We start from the raw sequence: 20,967 nt of genomic DNA, 5'->3' as shown, positions 1-20,967 counted from the left end.
CAGTTGGGTGGGAGGAGGAGGAGCGGGGTTGGCGGCTTCCTCATCCTGACTTTCACTTTTCACTTTTCAACTGTGTCCCACGCACCACTTGGTTGGCTTAGCTTTCTCTCTTTGGAGCATTTCTCCTAGTCCTTGGTGGGGGGTGGGAGGACAGACACAGTAAGCCACCCTGCACAGCAGCAGTCAGGGCTTTGGATAGAGTAATGGTCTGGCACTGAGTGTGGGGAGTGTGTGCAGCCCATGGATCATGATTTGGGCCGGCAGGACAGGCAGTGGCAGGTGTGGACCAGGAATAAGAACCCAGGAAGATGAGCGGGATGCTTTGGCGTTGGGAACAGAACAATGTCGCCATGAAACTGGTAACTACTGCTGAGAGATCCTTAATGAAGTGATCATGGTTTCTTTTTGCACATTATATGGAAAACTACTGGTTCATACAGTATGATGCTGACCTTGTATGATAACTACTACTGTAGTGCAGATAGACTTGTTTTGGTGATAAACATTTCTCTGTCTGCCTCTAGCAAGGAAACTGTTTCTTTTTTTGATGTATCTGATGCTAACATGGCTTTCATGTCAGCATGGAAAGCTGGAAAGCACAAAGAGGCTTACTAAGGATTTATTCGTTTTTTCTTTTGTGTGAGAAGATGTACTTTTTTTTCCCCTTTCAGAGCACCGGTTGAATGGAAAACAGATTAGTTTTGGTTCATTCGTGGTTTGTGTTGCACAGTTTTGACAGTAAACATCAGTACACTGATATTTTGATAAGCAATCTCATTCTTGAAAGACATGTTGAATACATAAAGTTTAATCATTCTTTCAACTTACCTGAGCATCTCTGAAGTGAAGAATTTAATTAGATTTTAAATTAGCTAGGATACTGACCTAAAGGCAGAGCTGTATTTTACTCAGTGTTTGACAGTATTATTTCAAGCTTTGTGCTTATCTGTACCTCCTACTGTACAGAGAGGAAGAACTAGTTATTTCTAGCCCGTAGATAAGACTGCGGTTTAATTATACATTATCAGTGCCATGCAGCTGGAGCAGGAGACTCAGGATAAGGGTCAGGTGTTTGTGTGTGTAATTGGTCAGATAGGAGTTAACATCATTGACAGTGACCACGGAAAATGGAATGGCAGGGCTGCTTTCATTCCTTTTGATGGCTACTTTGTTAAACTCAAGCCCATTTCTAGTCATGAATGGCCACAGTCCAGAGGATCCTCCTGCTTTATTCAGACATTGCATTTCCAGTTTAGAGCTGGAACCTGGCTGGGTCACTCACATCAGGTGTAGGCTTGCATGATTTATTTTTTATCACACTGTCACATGTCTGATTAACTCACTAGCAGTTCTGATCCAGGCCTAGTTAAAGCTGATTCATAGGTGATATCAACAAGCTGTGTAACCATATTGCTTCATCTGGCTTCTGCTAAAACCTAAGGAGATAAACAGATAGAAGAGAAGAGCACCACTGCTGGTCATGGTTAACATGGAGGGAAAGAAGTAATATGGAGTCTTTTTTCTGGGCAGCCACAAACTAGGCATGCAGATGAATATTTGGGGTTCATACTGATTTATACAGAGTCTTGCGTTCAGTGTGATGTTACTTCCCACAGCTCGGGCAGAAAATACAGGGACAATGGTGCTGCATCATCACTCTTCAAGTACTACACTGAACAAGGGGTATAACACATTCATTGGTAATTTTGAAAATGGTGGTTTAGTGGCTCTTGGTAATTGAATCAGTTGGAGTGCTAATGTATGGGACCAGGACTGTACCCCCTGGCTAAACTAGAGGATAAAAGTGGTACAGTACCCTAATCGTAAACCCTGTTTACAGCACAGAGAGGGTTTGCCTACTGCTTAGCTGCCCTGCATCATTGTGAGTGTCCCTGTTCATGCTTCAGTGTAACTTCTTGTATGCCTCCTCCCAGACACTCATTGTGGAAAGAAATTAATCAGGGGCTGACAGTTGTAGTGAGAGACTTTGTGCCAGGGCTCTCCTGGGAATGAAGGGAAAAAACAATAACTAGGACAACCAGGTGTCTGTCAGGGATGGGAGGAAGGAGTGTATTTGCTAGTGAAGAGGGATGGAAGACTAAAGGGAGGAAAGGAGGGACTGAGGGACTGGGGAGCTATAGAGAGGGGATGATCAGCGTAAACTAATTACTGGTATATTGTTGGGCTCAGGCTGACAGCTGTCTCTTCCAGTTAGAAATGAGGAGTGCTAATTGTCTTTAATCTCTTCCATGGAGCCCCCGGCCTGGGTATTCTCTCATTAGCCTGGGATAACTGTGAGCCATGACAGCCTGACCAAAGAAATCACTGGATCACATCCTCATAAGTTTATCGCTGGCGTGCTTTTTTTCATACTGGCACCGGGAGCAGATGGCATGAAGCTGGGCTCTGTTTTTGTTTTTTTGTTTTGTTTTTTCTTGCCAGCAGGTGTCGAGGTGTCTTTGTTTTCATCTCGCAGTATGTCAATAATGAGGACATGTTTGGGGTTGCCCTGACTGTTTCAGTCTGTCAGACAACCTTTCTGTTTTCTTCCAAGAAACAGGATTTTCCACTGGCGTGTCTTAAGACTCCATTACTTAGACCATACACTGCCTTTTGAGGAAATGTTCTAGCAGCTTGTTTCTTTTTCCAGATTTTACATGACCAGGTTAAATCAAAACAGTAAACCCAAGATGAGGAGATGGGTCTCAAGCCACTCTTTCTCTGACTTACTGGCCTGATGGAAACCTGGCCTAACTGCAAAAAATGACCCCTGCAGTCCTCATAACACATTTTTATGTACATGTAGGTGGTGACTTCCTCTGTGAATCCTCAGCAGTGAACCACTTTGTTTTTTGTTATGAAATTTGTGATTTTTGAGATTGACCTGAGACCGTGACTTTGGTTCATGGCTCTAAGCAACAGTGATCTGAGAGTATTTAGCCTGTCCCTTGAATTCACGTTCATCCACAGCTGTACAAAACCTCAGGCCATTCATCAGGAGCCGGACAGTGAGCTTGCTAAAGCCACTTAAAACATGGCCACACAGACGGTGCATGCATGAGCGGCCTAAAAAACCAAACCAATATGATCTGGAGTACATTCTAATTTGCAGAGGTTTTTTTTTTAATGAAAGGAATTCTCTCTGGCAGTATTTATTTGTATGTCTGAAATGTGTCCTTTTACTTGCTGCCATTTTTGTTCACTTAAATGTTTTATTTTAGTCTGCAGGAGCTGTTTCCTGTGCATGACAGGCAGCAGATGCAGATCATTTATTGAGGTAATAATCTAATCACTGGTCATGGAAGATTGTGATTTTAAACTTGTTCATCAAGAGTAATTGTGAACGGATTAAATGGGAGCACTTGTTAATGGGAATCACATGATAACAGCATGCCGGACTATGGCTTTCAAACTGTTCAAAAGCCTTCACTGTACACTACCAAAACCACAAACTGCTTGCACTGTTGTTTTAGTGATCAAATGGCCATTGATTTGCAGTGATTTTCATGGCATATGCAAGTTAATTTATACGTTTTTGCGCTTTTGCATCTTTAAATGAAAAATAAAAAATGCACTGCAAAATTTGCAATGCTGTTATCTTCAATTACAAAAGAGATAACAGCAATTTATGTTTGCTTGGGCTGGAGGGGTCAAACAGCTTCCAGTATTTTGAAACGGTGCAAACTGTTTTCATGTAATTATGAGAAAATTTATTGATTTTCAATATACTGTCTGCTTCTTATCCTAAGTGCAGCCTGAACCTTGACCTCTTGTCCTGTAATGTGCCCCTGGGTGGGAGGGTTTGCAAGAATTATGCATCTTCAGTCTCTGATTTATCCTTGCTCTGACATTTATGGGAAAAACTCAGCATGTGGTTGACTTTCAGGTCAACACAAGTGAGTACAAGCCTGGTGGGTCATTCCAGGAGAATCTCTGCCTTTGAGATACTTAACTTTGATTCCCTTGGTCATTCTAGAGATGTATCTGCCTTCAGCTGCAACTGTATGATAACGGCATGAATAGCAAAGTTGACTTCTCAGTCTGCCTCAGTCTGCAGAGTGTTGAATAAATCAGCTGAATGGCAATCTCAGTCATTTCCATACAGCCCAAATGGATGGCTAAACCATGATAGATAGGACTTTGGTGGAGTGTTTCAAGTTCACTACAAGAAATGTAAATCTGTTTCATGTATGATTACAGTACAGCTTCCTTGGGGTAAGGTAGTCTCTCGCTCCAGCCTAATTCTTTACTCTGTGCAATTTTTCATTTTCATCTGCATTTCCATTCATCTGTGGGTGCAACTTCACTGCACTGCCTGCATCTCCACTGCAGCGGACGCAGCTGTAATTTCATCATATGTGGTGGGATTTACAGTCTGAATTCCGTAGCTGTCAACACCTCTCAGAAAGTTGGAAGTTTATCTTGATAAAAGGCGGGGGTCAATGAGTTTTACATAAGTACAATGCCTAGACATTCATTTAGAGGATCTCACAACTTGGAGAGTACACCCATCAACATGTCTGCCATAACTGGCTGTCAGCCGATGAGAGACATCTTAGCTGAGCGCAGTTTAATTTGTAGTGTCTGTGCGCTGTTTCTTTGTCAAAGGATGCGTGTGATTAATAAAACAGTGCTACATTTAGCCCTTGACAAGCATGAGTGGTTGTAGCTCTACTTGTGTGGCTCCAATGTGTGTGTCCCAGGGTTTGCTCCACCATGGTGTACTATAGAAGTTCAAACTGTCACAATTCCATTGTTCAGGGTCATTTTCACAACAACTGTGGCAAGATAATTGATTACACCTTGACCCTGACCTCGTCCGTCACCCTTGACATAAGATAGGGTGTTCTTGGAGGGACACATCCATCGCTTAGTTAGAGACCATCTGCACCAAACTCGGCAGTGTGGCGTGGAGAAAGGGGAAGATATTCCAAATTAAGCATAAACAGATGGATTCAACTGTGAGAAGTCTGCTGGGCAAAAATGACCCCCTCCTTGCCAAAAGCCTGGTTTTCTTTCATCTTAACCTTTGGCAACATAAATGTAGTGGTATATGATGTAAAAATAAATGTGAGATGAACATGATCTTACTGAATGTGAAAATGACATGCTATTGGGTTTGATTGGATTTGTGTATGACTTTTTATTGACCCTACAGACTTGGATAGTATGTCTTGACTTGTCAGGAGACCACTGGGCATGTCAGTACAAGGTATATACAAATTGTCCAGCCTTCTATAGAAGTGTCCGTCTGGACGGTCATGGAGGCGGAGCTGCTGTGGTTACAAAGCCACAGATAAATCTGGTGTGGGTGGAGGCACTGAAAGTAAGTGAGAACAGGTTGTCTGTAAACTGAATTTGCAAAAACATCAGATCATAAGGCAAAACAAGAATGACATCTGGGTTCCATGTGGCCAGCCACAAGATTATTAGATTAGGTCTTGATGTTAAAGCTCCTGTAGAAATTAATTCAACACATGATGCTGCTGGTGCAAAGAGTTAGCTGATCCTGCAACCTTGTTTTATGGGACTCAGAGGACAATGTAGAATATATGCTCTTTTACCATTGTTTGACTTATTAAGTTTTATTGTGAATCAATTTTGAAACTTTTCCTGATTGGGCTGCCTGAACACAGTGATGTGCGTTATTGGATTTTTTTTAATTGAAGTATATATTCTCTGGACTGAAGCCACGGGGCTCCAGAGTGTAAATCTCCACTAACCCAGTCCTCTGCAAGACAATTTAATGTACCATGGGCTGCAAGGTAGAAACTTCTGCCACCAGGGGGATTTCATCACCTATGTACAAAACATGAGACAAATCTGTGACAAATTCACAAACATGTTTTCTGTTTTTGGGGTCAAGATTTGGAAAGTTAGTCACAGAAAAAAATATGGCTGAATCATAAATAGGGCTCCATCAAGCTGAGAAGCAGCAGTTCTCTCTGGGTTCTGTTAAGGAGGTGTGTGCCCCCTCAACATCTCTCTCCCCTCTCTCTGTCTCTCTTTCTTTCTCTCTCTCTCTCTCTCTCTCTCTCTCTCCTCTTGTTTCTCCTCTCTGTTTCTCTCATCCTCCAGATAACCTGGACACTCACAGTATACTGTTTGTTGACTGCCAGGGGATTGATTGTAACTGAGAGATTAGAGGATGTGGTGCAGCTGTTTGTTTGAGTGCATCCTCAAATTGAGCGACACCCTGTGATGGCCACAGAAACATCAATGACAGAGGACAGTTTGCAGGACAGGGAGAAAACAGAGGGGCTTTTCTATTATGTTGCTGTCTCTGGGTTTCAAGTGCTTGCCAGACCTCCCCCTGGACAGACAGGCCCTGGCCCTGCTTTATTTACAGTACCAGGTGTTGAGTTTAACAAGGCAGTAAACCCCTATCTGGGGTAAGCCCACTGGGGCCCTGTTTTCGTATTTGTCTGTAGCCCTGAGAACACATTAATGCTGTTTACATTGTCTGGGCCTGAACTTTGCTGTATCTTGAGAAGGGGAGGAGGAGTTAGAGCAGGATGGGGGGTTTCAGGGGCAAGGGGGGTGAGTCAGAGTGAGACCCTGCCAGAAAGAGGGACATGCTACTGTAGCTGGGAAAGCTGTAGGAAGGGAGGGAGAGGCAGCATGGCTAATTTTACCCCCACTCTTGCTTCCACGTGCTGACACTCATTTCAAAGCCTGGGGACGCGGCAGTAGGGCTGAGGCCCCACACCGCAGCCCAATATCCCTGCACAGGCCCAGGATGGCAGGCAGTGTGGCCCTCGGGGCTCCAGCAAGAGGCCCTAGTCGGCTCTCCTGTGAGCACTACAAAACGGTAAGCCCATCTTTTCTCACACATTGTAGGATGGAGAGAAATGGCAGTCTACTAAAATAGATACAAAGGAGTTTTGCCAGACACCTGCTGTAAGGTGTCAGGAAGGCCAAGTATTTTTAACTCACTTGGGGGCAGGTAATGTGCCATCAGATGAGATGCATTCAATCAAAGGGTAGAAGCTGGCGGGAAAAAGTGAAATGCTGAACTGTAACTTTAGAGACTTAAATATTCTTTTGCAAGTTCTCCTGCAGTTGGAACTTGCTTTGTCGGTTCATCTGAACCCCAGCAAATCTGACTGTAATGGTCTTGCTCATTTCGCTTCTCTTATTTAGAGACAAATGTGATGTGCCAGTTGCAGTGAATGAGTAGAAAACCTAGGCTTGTGTCTCTGAATTTATCTTTGTCAGAAAAGGCCCCAGTAGAGGTTAATGTCTAAGTCATTAAAGTGTCAACCTGCTGAAAAAGAGCCAGGTGCAAAACTTTCTTGCTGCTCTCACTGTGTTTGTTGTCCTTAATGTCTATGAATAACCAACAGTCGTTAAGCAATTCTTTCAGTGCTTTGATAGTAAGATATCAATTGACAGTCCTAAAAATGGAAGACCTACCACAGAACTGAAGTTGGCAGATTGGTCAGTTTTGATGAAAACTGCAGCTCTGTCATTCTCTGAGAGGGGTTTCAACCTGTTCACAAAGGGATTAGCCTCAGTCAGGGTCGTCATTACATCCACAAAGCAGGTGCTGACATCAAATGGCATGTGAGTGATGGCAAATAAACCAAACCAACAAATAGCAGCACAGTACATGTATGTTGTGGTAAATATTCTGTTGAATGGCCTGGGGTGTTCTGGCTACAAAAGCTGTATCTGTTACTGGCTGGACCGCCCTTCTCGCGGTTCTGGCACGCAGGGTCAGTGATTCACAGGCTTTGTAGTCTTCTGTAGTGGGGCATTCCGAGGCGGACCAGCTGCATGCGATGGGGGTGGACATGCTGGGCTTATGGTGGTGCTGATCTATGTCAATGGAACATCATGTGTTACTGATTCACACTGTGTACAGAGAGCAAGGGGGCAGAGCGTGGCCTGGAGAAAGAGTCAAGCAATGACAGCTTAACTGTCACATGGCATTCCCCCTTTACAAGCGAATCTTAAAATGCTGAACATCAAAACATGTTAAAATGAAGTGGTTATGAAAGGTGTTTTTTAAGACTGTTTGGTTTGAATGTCAATATAAATGCTATAAATGTCAAAAACTGTAGTTTGTTTCATTGCCTCAGACTTTCAAGATATAGGCCATTCACAGATTTAACATCTTTCCTATCCATTTTTATAAATTTTGACAAATTTTAATACTGCACTACATTCTCAGTATGATACATTTATACCCCCCAGGGTATGTTTTACAACACTGTATGTAGTGTGCTTTACCATTATATTTTAAGTTGCAATGAATCTTGGACCCTCTGAGTACATAGTTTAGCTAAGATGGTGATTTTGTGACCCCATGATCATCTGCTTAACTTAATGTGAATGAGGTAGTGAGTTACAAAAACAACCATCTGCATAGTTTACATGATCTTGGGTCTGAGCAGTTTTGTCTGAGCAATGACCAACTGAATTACCTCTAAAAGAAGATTTTGGCTATCCTCAGTCAGCATTATAGTTTTGTGCACTTCCATAATGACTGATACATATTTATTTCTTTTGCTTTGTAATCACGCAAAACTTATTCCAACCTGCATGTTTGACTTCAAAGGAGTCTTGTTTAGTGGGGTAATCTTTGTTTTAGGACTCGATGAGTGCAGCTTGAAAGCCTTGCAGTGCAGTGTTTGATGTGAAAAGGCATGCACCTGTTGCTTCCAGTCATTAGATAGCCATGAATCATGCAGTGAGTAGCACTGAGAGTTGTCTGGGGTTTTTTGAACATGAAACCACACAAGGTCAGTCTGTCAAATAGCATCCTGTACGGCAGCGAGGCGTTGTGGAGTAGTGAATCGTGCAAGGCCTTTAGTGGCTTTTTTGTGCGTACTGTGTTTGTTTGTTTGTGTGTGTGTGTGTGTACAGTCACGTGTATGTTGTTTACCGGGGTGCTGAACTCCTTCGATGTACATTTTACTCTAGTGAAGTGCAGTAGTGACATCGGCTTGAGGAAAGCACCTACTTACAGGGGCCAAATATTTCTCAGATTCCTCTGTGAGATTTCCTTCCTGCACCCAGGTCAGCATGTCTCTTCTTTGAATGGAATCTTCATTGAGCACACAGGCCTTATGTTCAATTTGGTGGTTTATGTCTATATGAACTGAAGGAAATACAATGCAGACTACTGAGATGTATGACATTGTAAGGGCTCAGTCACTTTCAAATTATACAGACAGACAGAAATGTGGAGAAAATCTGAGATTTCTTCTGTGACAGTTAAAAAAAACATTTTCTGTACAGTAAACTTGTCTCCATATTCTTAACCTCTCATTAGATATAACGGCAAAGCAGATTGACCGTCAAGCTCTATGGGTTGCTTAATTTCTTTCCCCATGTGTTCAGAATTACTCACTTGTCAATCCACCTTACCCCCCTTGGTGACATGGTTTTGTAAAGGAGCTCCTCTAGTATTAAAGATATTCTATAGAAGCAGTGGCCTGTATTATTTACTTGTATAATCTCATAAATTCTTTGGCCCTGGATAGTTCAGTGTTTGCAGACAGTTTTCAGAGTAATGAGATGCCAAAATGAAGGAGAAGCCGTTCTAAACGCCCAATTATCAACAAAGCTATTCAAATTATTCAGACGCTAGTACATTCAAGTGCTCTTGGCCAGTGAAGGCCGTGTCTGTCTTAAGCCGTGATGTCAGACTCCTCGTTTGAGAAGAAAAAAAAGCGCTCACACAGCTTGAATACGGTACTTGAATTGTGCACAATGCCCTGCATTTGAATACCACGCGAATACCCTAGCCCGCGCCAAGGGAAAGCAGTATGTGTTCGTAAGTTTTTACACCACTGCATAAAAGGAGTGTTTTTCATGTGCAGACGTTTGATTTATTGCAACATTTTTTTTTCGTTTAAGGTAATTAAGGTATTTTTCCGTTCGGGTTCATGACGTCTACTTTTTTCTTTCTTTCTACAACCGAATTAGTAAATATATTCCTCTTGTGTTGTACAGATTTACACGGACTGGGCCAACCATTATTTGGCGAAGTCAGGCCACAAACGCTTGATCAAGGACCTGCAGCAGGACGTCACTGACGGGGTCCTGTTGGCCGAGATCATACAGGTTGTAGGTAAGGACTTAACGTTATATTCGTTTCGTTATTTTCTTAACGTTATGTATGAACTAATTGATAAAAGACTTTAAGGATCATAGATAAACATATCAATTATCAAATTATATATTTTTTGTAGTATTAGTGTTCCTTTTTTCCGGATATTTTTTGTATTTCTTCAGGTTGGATTCGATGCATTATGATTTTTTTTTTTTTTAATTAATGTATCAATATAATACTTAAATAATAAATGCAGTTGTGGAAACTGATTGCACACTGTATTTTTCATGTTTGTCTTTTTGTGAAACCAGATTTTATTATTTTTTTTATTGTGTAAGTACTATAAGTACTAAATGTTCACAATAACGGACTTTTGTTGAAACATGGTAGATTTAACATCACTTGTAGTTGTGGTCATTTCTGAAAATGTAAGGGGAATATTTTGAAAGTGTGCAGGTATACAGATATTTAAATTATTGTGCTTTGATGTATACTTTGATGAAAACAAAGTTAAACTGTTTATTCTGATGCTAATACTTTATAACAGTCTGTTAATGTCAGTATTTTAAAAAGGGGAAGTGTTTGTGTAGGATATGGGAAAGCACCTCATAACATCTTTTACAATGATGGAAAGGAAGTCGTTGTTCCTACACATCGGGTGGCATTGTCCTCTGGTTTAGTGAATCCTGTCACATTCTTGGTTCAAAAGCTGCCCTGTATTTTACGGAGGGGTGCAGTATGCCCTGGGGCCTCCTTGAGTGCCCAGCATCGCGTCAGCACAGCAGTGACACCGCAGCGCCTTCCTCTCACTAACATGACAAAGGGGCTCCTTGCGGGACTCATCCACTCTTCCGGAACTGAGCCCTGCATCCTCTTCCTGCAGTGGACAAGAAATGTTTCAAAGATCAAAGTAGGTAGGGCAAGTGTGGAAGCCTCTTTTTAAAGGAGATTCTGTTGGTTATTTCAGTAAAATCTGGAAGCCATGTTATTTTTAAGTGAAGGTCAGCTACAGTCAGTTAGAGATTTTGATGGACCTTGCATTTTTGTAATGTAATATACTGATCATGCATTTAGAGCTTCTTTCTGTAGAGATCAGTAAAGGTGATCAGAGAGCTGTAGCTGCAGCTGTTATTTGCAGAGAATTCTTTTACTTTTTTAACTTCTCACCCAGTTGGATACAGATATATCATCACTTTTCATGTCAGATTGACTCGTCTTGTTCCAACTGCTGTTATTAACTACAGCTTCACAGCTCCAGTGAAAACTGAGTGATGTGTGAAGCCCTGTCTCAATCCTTCTTTCCTGTTCTGGTAAACATTCCAACCATTGCAACTGCTAGCTTGCCAACCACATAAAATTAGCACCTGGTCACTGACTAGCAGAAACTTAGCTAGCAAGGTGGAAAAGCAGTCCTACTAATCAGATTTTAATTTCCTCTTGGATAGTTTGGTTTGTAACATTAGATAATATGTAATCTAGTCTGTGCTGCCTGCATTTTGCCATTTTCATTAATTTAGCTGATAAACATGCAGAAAAGAAAATGGCGAGAATAAACACAAAAACAAACAAAAGTTCTCCCTTTCCCCCTAGCAGTAGGGAATGATGACTTTTTCTGGCAGGACAAGTTAGGTGATTTTACACAATTTCTGTCTGCAGGTGATCACACTCTTTACTTTCCATTCTGCCAGGCTTCTTCCTTCTTTGTCAGTACCTTAAACAGGCTTACCTCTGCCAGTAGTACTACCACGTTACCTTTTATTGTATTAATTCAGTTCTATGACATGTGAATGTGGAATTGCCTCCAGAAATGATCCAAATGAAAAATGCCATGATTGTTGACATGATGATAAAGAAACTCTGATGTGTTTCACAACAGCTGCGACAAAGATGTAAACAACTTAATGCCTACTTCATTAGAACTATGAGAGCTTTTCAGCGAAGTCAAGGGTTACCCTTTTGTTTTGACTCCACACACATAAAGGGAATCCCTGGGTGCCAGTGAGAGAGCATAGCAGTCAGTGCGCTACAGATGGATACCAGAGGACCAGTGTCTGTGTTTTGGACTTTTCCTCATCTCACAACATTCACTAAAGAATGTTTGTGTTGTCAATGTAGCGGCAACAGAATAGATAATCTTTGTGTCTAAGTGTGTCTGTTTCAAAGATCCACTTGAGAAAGACAATGACTGCATTCTGTCCTTTAACAATTAAGAGGTATGCAGTATTTGTAATAACCTATTTATTTGTGTTCTTCTGTATAATAACTGAAAGTCTTAATGCGATGTGCTATTTTTGAAGTGACAGACATACAAAGGGCTCAACACATACTTTGAAATGTGGTTGCTACACTGGCCATCAGTCATCAGTTTTGGTTGCCTGGAAGGAAAATATGATTGCCATGTTTTATGTATTTTGACCCCCCCCAAACCTTGGCAGTGGTAAAATGCTGACCGTTCCTACCTGAATTGGTTTCAGCTAGATGGTCATGCTGTAATTTTTATTTTTATTGCAATGTAAGTGCAACTGAATTTTTAGTTACTCACTTTTGGCACAGTTTGGAAGTTATAAAATATTAATTTTCAATTATCTCAAGATTCTCTGGGAAAGGAAATTAGAGATTTGTACATGTGTCTTTGAAGAACAGATCTCTTCTTTGCAATACAAATAAAGATCACAAGGTGGCAATTGCCTGTAATATTACCACAGGGATGCTGTGTATTTAGCCTCTGCCTTACCTATTAGCCTTCACATGTGGAAGAGCACATAACAAAAAAAGATAATGTGTGCAGCAGAGCTTAACATCTTGAGCATAAAGCCGGGAGGGTAGCAGGTAGCAGAGTGCTTTCAGTGTTGAATTCAGACTTAGCATCACTGCCTATGGAGTTAAGGCCAAACTGCAATTAGCTCAACTTGTAACAACGTTGGTGGCTAGAGTTTAGTTGTGCAGTGAGACCAGGGGTTCAAAGATCACTTGTGGAGTTGCAGAACTCTTTCACATTTTTTACATTTGCAGTGCTTTCCCAACGTCATTTGACTATAAATAAGCTTATCAATATGCGCACAGGTTTCTTGATTGTCTGATGTCTGAGCCAAATTGTAATGTAGATAACTAAATAACTTTAAATAATGTATATTTAAAAAAAACATAAAACCCCCAGCCTGTAGTCATGTTGCTGGGAGATTTTTAGTGCTGGCTTAATTCCTCAATCAGCCTTCTCACCTCCTCTGTAGCCCCTGCCTGTCCCTGCTGTGGTGGGTACTGCCCCCAAGCATCAACAGTGAACAGAAGTAGGTGTGTGGTGGCATGGGTGTCAGAACTTGGAGCAGCTGACCAACCCACTGACTGACAGACTGCACAGGCTGGCTAAGCACTCCTGTGGCCCCCGCCTGTGCCCTCCAACCTCCCTCCCACCCCATCCTTTCTTTTTGTCTGAAAATGTCATGAAACATCACACTTGCCAATTTCACCCTTTCATCCCATCTCATTGCATTTGAGGCTGGTGGGCAGTGATCAGAAGAGAAAGACCTGGTTTAAATTAGTAGGTAAATCATTTTTTACTATGCTTTAAGCATGTCAGGTCATGCAAACTTAACTGTACTCCTAGTGCTTTGGGTGGAAGAGAGGTTGTAATTATCTCCAATAGCTTTGTATTAGACTGTAATGAATGGATGGAGGGAAGTTGGGGAAGGCTAAAAAGGTGTTCCCCCACTGTGGTGTTACAAGGATTTATATTAGGTATGCTGTTGTGTCCTGTCATGGTTGAATTGTAATTGGAAGAGCCTCAGAGTTGAGAAAGTACAGCATTGTGGTTATGGCATAGCTGAGGATAATTCAGCTGCAATAGTAGATCCGTTTCAAAGCTGTGTTTTTTGGTAGTGTACCAAAAACACAGCTTTGAATCTGGGTTTTCTGTATGGCAATATTTTAGGATGTTACTGGCTGAAAGGATTAGAGATTAAAGCCATACCAATCTTTTTTGTGTAATGTATGAACATTTTGAGAGGTGTTTAAGGCCTTATATAGGCTGTCATTCTCAGTTAACTCTAATGACCTTTGGTTTTAGGGTTTGATCTTACAGGATTTGACGTACAGATACAAAGCTTAGTGTTTGTCTCCCTCTCTGGGTGGTCTATAGCTAGTAGTCCAGCCACACTGTCTCTTATACTGAGTAAGTTACATTCCAGTGCTGTGCTAGGTGCTCTGCTAAACGTTTTGCAGAAGTGGGTGAAGATCTTGTCTTTTAGCCTTGTCTGAAAATGACTGGACTCTTAGTAACCTGATGATGTGTAAAAGAATTGGATACTGTTAAAGGAATATTCCATTTTGTGTTTCTTTTACTACTCATTTGGTGTATAAGACATGTAAGAGAGGATACACCGTAGTGTCTAGTGTATGTTCACGCAGTGCAGGTAAAGCCCTCATGTGGACTGCAGCTCTTTCCCGCAGCATTGGTGGCAGGGCCCCACTATGGAGCTGCAGTGGTGGGCTCATCAGGAGAAGCTGTCAGCACAGTTGTTGGTCGGAGAGGATGGCCTTGTTTCAGCTGCTGTGGGCTGGGCCTTGGGGACCCCATGAGAATACCCCCAGCCAAGGACCACTCAAGGCCCAGCCGGCCCTCCACATTTGCTTTGATAAGATTGGGTTTCGGCACTCCAGGGTAGTGCCTTCCTCCGCATTCAAGTGGTATGTTACAGTCTGCTGTGACGGCCTGAAAGAAGACGCCATTGCAATAACAGCAGATATTACTAAAAGGGACTCTTCTCTGTTTCTCTCCCTCTCTTTCATCCAGCCAATGAGAAGATTGAAGATATCAATGGATGCCCTAAGAGTCGGTCTCAGATGGTGAGTGCTCCTGCTTTTACTTCACTGTCCATATTCCTCTCATTTATTGCCTTTGTAAACTTAGTGTGTGTGAAGTAACAAGTTGGTAGACAGCCTGCTTGTGAAATGTGTGTGGGCCCTTAGCTGATAAAGTGGCTTACATTGTCCTCAAAGACTCGACACTCTTCAGTAGATGAGGATATTTTTACTCTGCTCCATGTGACATGTGGAAAATTCAGTGATGCCAAATTAGATGTCAATTAGTGTGAGTTGTAACACTTGAGTGCTAGAGTCTGGATAAAAAAATAGTCCCTGCAGCTCAATGGCTTATATACAAAATTCAACCCAGGAGTCAAGAATGACTGTACATTCCCCAGAGGTTTAAGTGCTGTAAAAATACTGTAAATCAATTACATTACTAAGAGGTACTGTAAAGGCTTTGTCTCCCTGGGAAAATGATTTGTCTTGACAACATAAGACTTTGTGGGAAGCTCTGGTGGAGAAATAGACAGCACCTTCCTCCACACAGAAACGGCGCTGAGATGTGAACACAAGTACCTCATTGTGGCTTGGCTGTGATGGACGCCATTGTTCTCAGACAGGTATCTGATTTCCAGTGCAGGGTGTAGTGAATTGGGCTAATGGTGGGCTTGGAGTTAAATACAGTACTGAGCCAAGGTGCTCAAGCGCTTACAAGCACTGGCGGGAAACCTGCACCCAAAATTTAAGAATCACTCAGCCACCCCTCTCAAGTGCCGGACCACTCTATGTCCTCCACATCAATTAGCTAGGGCCCATTACCAGCAAATTACGCCTCCAGTTCTCTGCAGTTGAGAGGCCTCGGACATTCTGTCTGTTGGCTCTTGATTTCCTCTTTGTCTGTGATTATCTCCTATGATTCTGTTGATGAAAACAAAGCGCTGCTTTCAGCGAGAGGCCCTTAGCCCGCCGCGTGCTTCAGTTTGAGGAACAGCTCGAATCGAATGCACGTTTCGCCATGGCGATGGGCTGCTTTGTTTTTGCTTTTAGATTCAGTGGAGCTAGAGTGCACAGAGCTGCCACTGAGGCAGGTGCTAGTGCAGCCATTATGCAAATGTGGTGCATTTTTTCCCTGAATACATTTGTGTCCTTTTAGGCAGCAGAAATCAGGCAGAAAGATTGCCAGGGACCGATGGAGAGCTCAATTACTGAGCTCGCTTTGACTGCTGTGCACGTGCCCCCCTCTCACCCTGGAAAGGCAGTCACACTATGAATTAGCACATAGCACCTAACCTGCTTATTTAAATAAATAAATACACAACTAAACAAACAAACAAATTGATTGGTTGTTAATAAAAGGTATGCATAAATATATTTCTAGAAAGGTAAATGGACAGATGCGTTCAATAAAGCAGCAGTAGTTGGGAGTTGTATATGATCAGCTGTTGGGATAACTTCCTAGGCTGCTTTAGGAGCACCAGGAGAGGGATGCTACAACAGCGTCTTAAGAGAGCCAACTTTGGAAAGTAGATGTGTGAAAGCAAACCTCAATGAGTAGTAACTCAGTTAGCCTGGCAGAAATTTTATTCAGAATGTTCCCATTCTTGTGTTGACTCACTGTAACAAGTAGGGCTGGGTATTGGCACAGATGCCCCGATTCGATTCGGATTCACAAGCTAACGATTCAATTCAATCCGATTCGATTCGCTTCCGATTTGATAAGAATGAGATATGAAATACTATATAGCAGCTTTCCATATTTGGGGAGATGTTTAAAAAGCTCTAAAGGGAACACAAATTTACAAATGCAGAGTCATTGGAAATTGTGAAAATCACTAAAGAAAAGGCCAAAGGGCTTGTACAGTCATGCGCCGCTTAATGTCCATTCGGACAACCGTTCGTATATACGTCCGTAGTCCCATAAGGTTATAATAAAGCTTAAAAATCCCGATCGCAGAACGGGATGTAGCGGACATAACCGGACGTAGTGAAGGCAACGCTTCCCGCACGCAACACGTCTATCTCATGCGTCTTGGAAATTGAAAGTGATTGCGCTGCCAGGAGTATGGTCCAGTACATAGTGTACCGTATAATACATATGTTTTGATAGTCATAATAAACGCCTATGCGAATGTCTTATGTAGCCTATGAACTGTACTGTACTTTCTATCGTTGTTTTAATGTGAATTACATACTTACACTTATACGGCAAACTTTTTAATTGTATGCTTCGACTCATAAGCAGCAGCATCCAATCTCGTGCCTATTCCATATAGGTTTGCTAAGTATATGTCATGGTGTTGGCACAACGTCCAAATCACATAACGTCCTATTTCACAGAACGTTTCGTTGACGTTAAGCGACGCATGGCTGTATACCAAAATCTTTTGAGGAACATATGGGTATAGTTCCTTAAAAACAAAACCAACCCGTATCATTGCCTACTTATTAATGACATGAAGCAGCAATGTGTTTGCATCATTTAGCTCAGGGAAAGCTGGTTTGTAAGGTAGCTACAATGACTGACAAAACATAGCTGACTGCCAGTATAGCAACTTTGCAATTGTGAACTTTTTCTTGCTAGCCTAATATGAACAACTAGCTAGCTAGCTACCTAGCTAATGAACATGAACAACTACGTTTCTCTTGAATTGCGCTAAATTACATTGTATTCGTGAGGAAGTGTTGTGGTTCAGTTTCGCTAGCTAGCTAGTTAGGTAGCTAAGTAGTGGTTGGGCACTGTATTAAAGTTAAAGCTAAAAAGCTGTGACTGCAGTGCACATGTATATGAATATGTATAACAGGGATCTCCGTGATTTCGGACACCCTTCTCCATGCATCTTTTTATTTATATCTCTGTACGTATCAAGAATCAAACTGTACGAGTATGGGGAAACCCAACACTGCCACGATAAGCTTCTCCTCCATGTTTGACTGGAACCAAAAATGTTGGATCATTTGTTTCAGCAACGTGTGTCACGCTGCCTTCGCCGTGTGGCATTGCTCAGTATTTGCAGAAACCAGATCTCGAGTCTAGTCTATTTTAGCCCCACCTAGTTGGCTTTGCAACGGCCACTTGTCTCTTGTTGCTGTAAACCTGTAAATCGCCAACTCTCAAATGAAAGGCAGCCGTTCGCTTTGTCCCTCTTCTGTGTCGTCCGTGTGTAAGGTTAGCCATGGTGAACACTGAGAGGTCGTATCATAGTAAAAAAAAGTTGACGCAACAGGTTTTCCTCTATGCGTTCGCAGCTCGTTAAAAGTTAAAAGTTAAACGAGAGAGCGACATCTAATTGGGGGGAGGGGAGGAGTGGGCGGGACTAGTAATTGCCTTTAATATGGCAGTTAGGCTGTGTCAGAGCCCGTCTATTTAATTCTTTGGCTATGTTTACCCATTTCGGAAATGAACCTAGAAAACCGGAAAAATAGCATATTAGCCTAAAAGATCGATCCATAAATTTTACAGATCGATATCGAATCGTAACAAGTATTCTCAAATCCCCCCACACACATAGACAGAACACACCCACTCACTCTTGTTTGCTCTTTATCATGAGTTTACACACATAGACACACAGGAGCATCCTTGCAGAAGTAGCTTCTTTTGTTTCAACAGAACTGTAGGCTAACACATTAAGAGCTGTTTTTACAACTGTTTACTGTCTGATCTTGTTTTAACACCCCTCCCTACTCCAGTGACATCCACCCAAGAAATAAAATGAAACAAGCCTATTTCATTTACGTGTTTAAACCAAGGGGACATTGACACAGGATCACCAAAAATACAGGAAGTTCCCTGCTTTAAATAGTGGTTGATTTGCACTGCTGAAGGTAGATCTGTGAGAAGCCTGTTGTTCCTCCAAAAGCTCCCATTTATTGTTAGGTTTATTTGTATAGGACTGCAATGTCTTGCAGTCAGGTCTAGGTAAGCAGGTTTGTTTGTTTATGTACCATCAACTGAACTGTATAGTCCACAGTTTGCAGTTTAGACCAGAGTAATGAGATGCACACTCACGATGACCCAGCCAAAGCCTTTAATTCCAATGTAAAACCATGGGCACAGCTTTCTTTAGTCAAATTGTTTTGCAGAATAGAGCACCCCATCCTTTGTTGAGATGCCCGATTGAGAGCATTAGGAATTCTGTGATGACCTCTCTTGTTGCTCTATTGGGTAGAACACTGTCTGCCACACCAAGCCTGTCTTTATACTAGTTTACTTTCTCTTTCTTCCAGAATGTTGATACCAGTAGTGGAAGATTTGTTTGTTGGATTTGTTGTACTTTTTCCTTTGATTGTTTGTGTCTGTAATTGGGATGCCCCGATCCGATACTCAGTATCGGTATCAGTCCAGTACTGGCCAAAATCACTGGATCGGATATTGATTGGATCCGATACGATCCATTATGGTGGATCATGGTCATGTCTCTGTGCGGGCCAGTCAAGTTCTTCCACACCGAACTCATCAAACCATGTCTTTATAGTCCTTGCTTTGTGCACTGGGGCACAGTCATGTTGGAATAGAAAAGGCTCTTCCCCAAACTGTTTTGCCAAAAAGTTGGAAGCATAGCATTGTCCAAAATGTCTTGGTATGCTGAAGCATTAAGGTTGCCCTTCACTGGCGATAAGGGGCCTAGGCCAAACCCTGAAAAACAGGTGTGGCTAAATACCTTTGTCCATATATTGTAGCTGGATTTTGTCACGTCGTTGTGTGTAGGCTACATTTTGTGAGGTTAGGCTACTGCTTTGTGTGTGTGAGTGAGAGAGAATGGGTGCTCTCGGTGTTCCAGACAAGAATATTTTAATGCTTCAGAAAAGATTAATCACTGTCAGGTCAGCAAAGATTTGTGCATGTAGATAAAGCTTAGTATTGTGTTGTTTCAATGAAGTTACATCTAGATCTGAGAGGGCTCTACCAGTCAGCACGATATAGTTAAAATCCATACCGTAGGGCAAATTCATACCAGTGTACTTTCTATACCGTTTATACCATCCACCCCTACTATCATGTAAATGCTTAAAACCCTTTAGCACGTACGGTCACAACGGTGTAATTTGCTGTTTAGCGCGTATGCTAAAACTGGTACGATTACAAAACTCTAGCTAATTTTAGCTTTGAGGAAACAATGATTTAACATAAAGAATATCGCAAATCCAACTGAAAACTATGAGAAGCTTAATAACGTTAATGAAACCATAACAAACCATGTAATGTAACATGCACGTTACATAGCATAAAAATAAGTTACATGCGAAAGGATCAGGCTAACTAAACTTTGAGTGGTTTTGAGTGAATTATAATTCCCTCTAAATACTCACATTTAAACTTTTGCACGAAGTTGCACTTTAAATTTCATTTTGATTGTTTGAATGGTGCTGACCAATCAAAAATGCTGCTAAAAGTTCTGTGTGAGAAAAAGTTTAAATAAAAAGAAGCAGTAGTATTGCATAACTGGGTCATGTTGTAGGCTATGCATTTCTTCCTTTAGGGGAGTAGAATATTTGTTTCACAGTTTGAGCATGATGTTTTTTATATGGCTAGGTTAAGCAAAGTGCATCCAGACAAATGTATTATTAACAGCTTAGTTGTTTAAGAGAGGGAAAAAGACGGTATCGGATTGGTATCGGTCTCGGACATGAAAAAGTGGTATCGAGTCATCCCTAGTCTGTAGCCATCTCTCCACATCTAGAGCAACAGTAAGCAGGTTACGAGTAACCAGTTCAAACCAGTTACCCACAGTGTTTTCTTAGCTGATGTGATAATTACACAGCTTTAGGGTCCTCCTCACCCAGGAAGACATTTTAAATCCTTTTACTGGAATAATGTATTTCATACTAAGCCATATCAGTTTGTTCACAGTAGTGTAAGAAACCAAATGTTAGCCCCAGAAGACTTGGTGACTCGCTATGCAACTCACATGAATGGAGGTTTAATCATTGCTGCATTTAAGCTATGCCCAAGCAAGGTGAAGCCTACTTATGTAGCTGTGTTGCTATGGCATTTTGGCAGTATGAGACCAGTGTTACATGAACATTGCTGGAATGTTTTGTTAGATGCTGATGTACTTCATGTAGTTGTACGGTAACTTTTTACTCTGCACACTGTAAAT

The 20,967-nt window shown here is 41.7% G+C and overlaps 1 protein-coding gene across 5 annotated transcripts in view; it reads left to right on the top strand.

Annotated features, from left to right (window-relative positions):
* The window catches only part of LOC118782129 (neuron navigator 2-like), a 116,575-nt gene that overhangs the window by 12,217 nt on the left and 83,391 nt on the right, over positions 1-20,967 (top strand). For 4 of the 5 annotated variants that reach the window (XM_036535393.1, XM_036535392.1, XM_036535391.1 and 1 more), the window contains exons 1-3: positions 9,795-9,867; positions 9,964-10,081; positions 14,853-14,905. In XM_036535393.1, coding sequence (XP_036391286.1) covers positions 9,823-9,867; positions 9,964-10,081; positions 14,853-14,905 — 216 coding nt within the window. In that variant the 5' untranslated portion in view covers positions 9,795-9,822. Of the gene's footprint in view, positions 1-9,794; positions 9,868-9,963; positions 10,082-14,852; positions 14,906-20,967 lie in introns of those variants that run through there. The other variant, XM_036535394.1, reaches the window with a different exon arrangement.

The sequence above is a fragment of the Megalops cyprinoides genome, chromosome 8 (assembly GCF_013368585.1).
Source record: "Megalops cyprinoides isolate fMegCyp1 chromosome 8, fMegCyp1.pri, whole genome shotgun sequence".
NCBI classification, from domain to species: Eukaryota; Metazoa; Chordata; class Actinopteri; order Elopiformes; family Megalopidae; genus Megalops; species Megalops cyprinoides.
The sequence above is the reverse complement of the archived record's forward strand: the minus strand, read 5'-3'. Positions and strand labels throughout refer to the sequence as shown.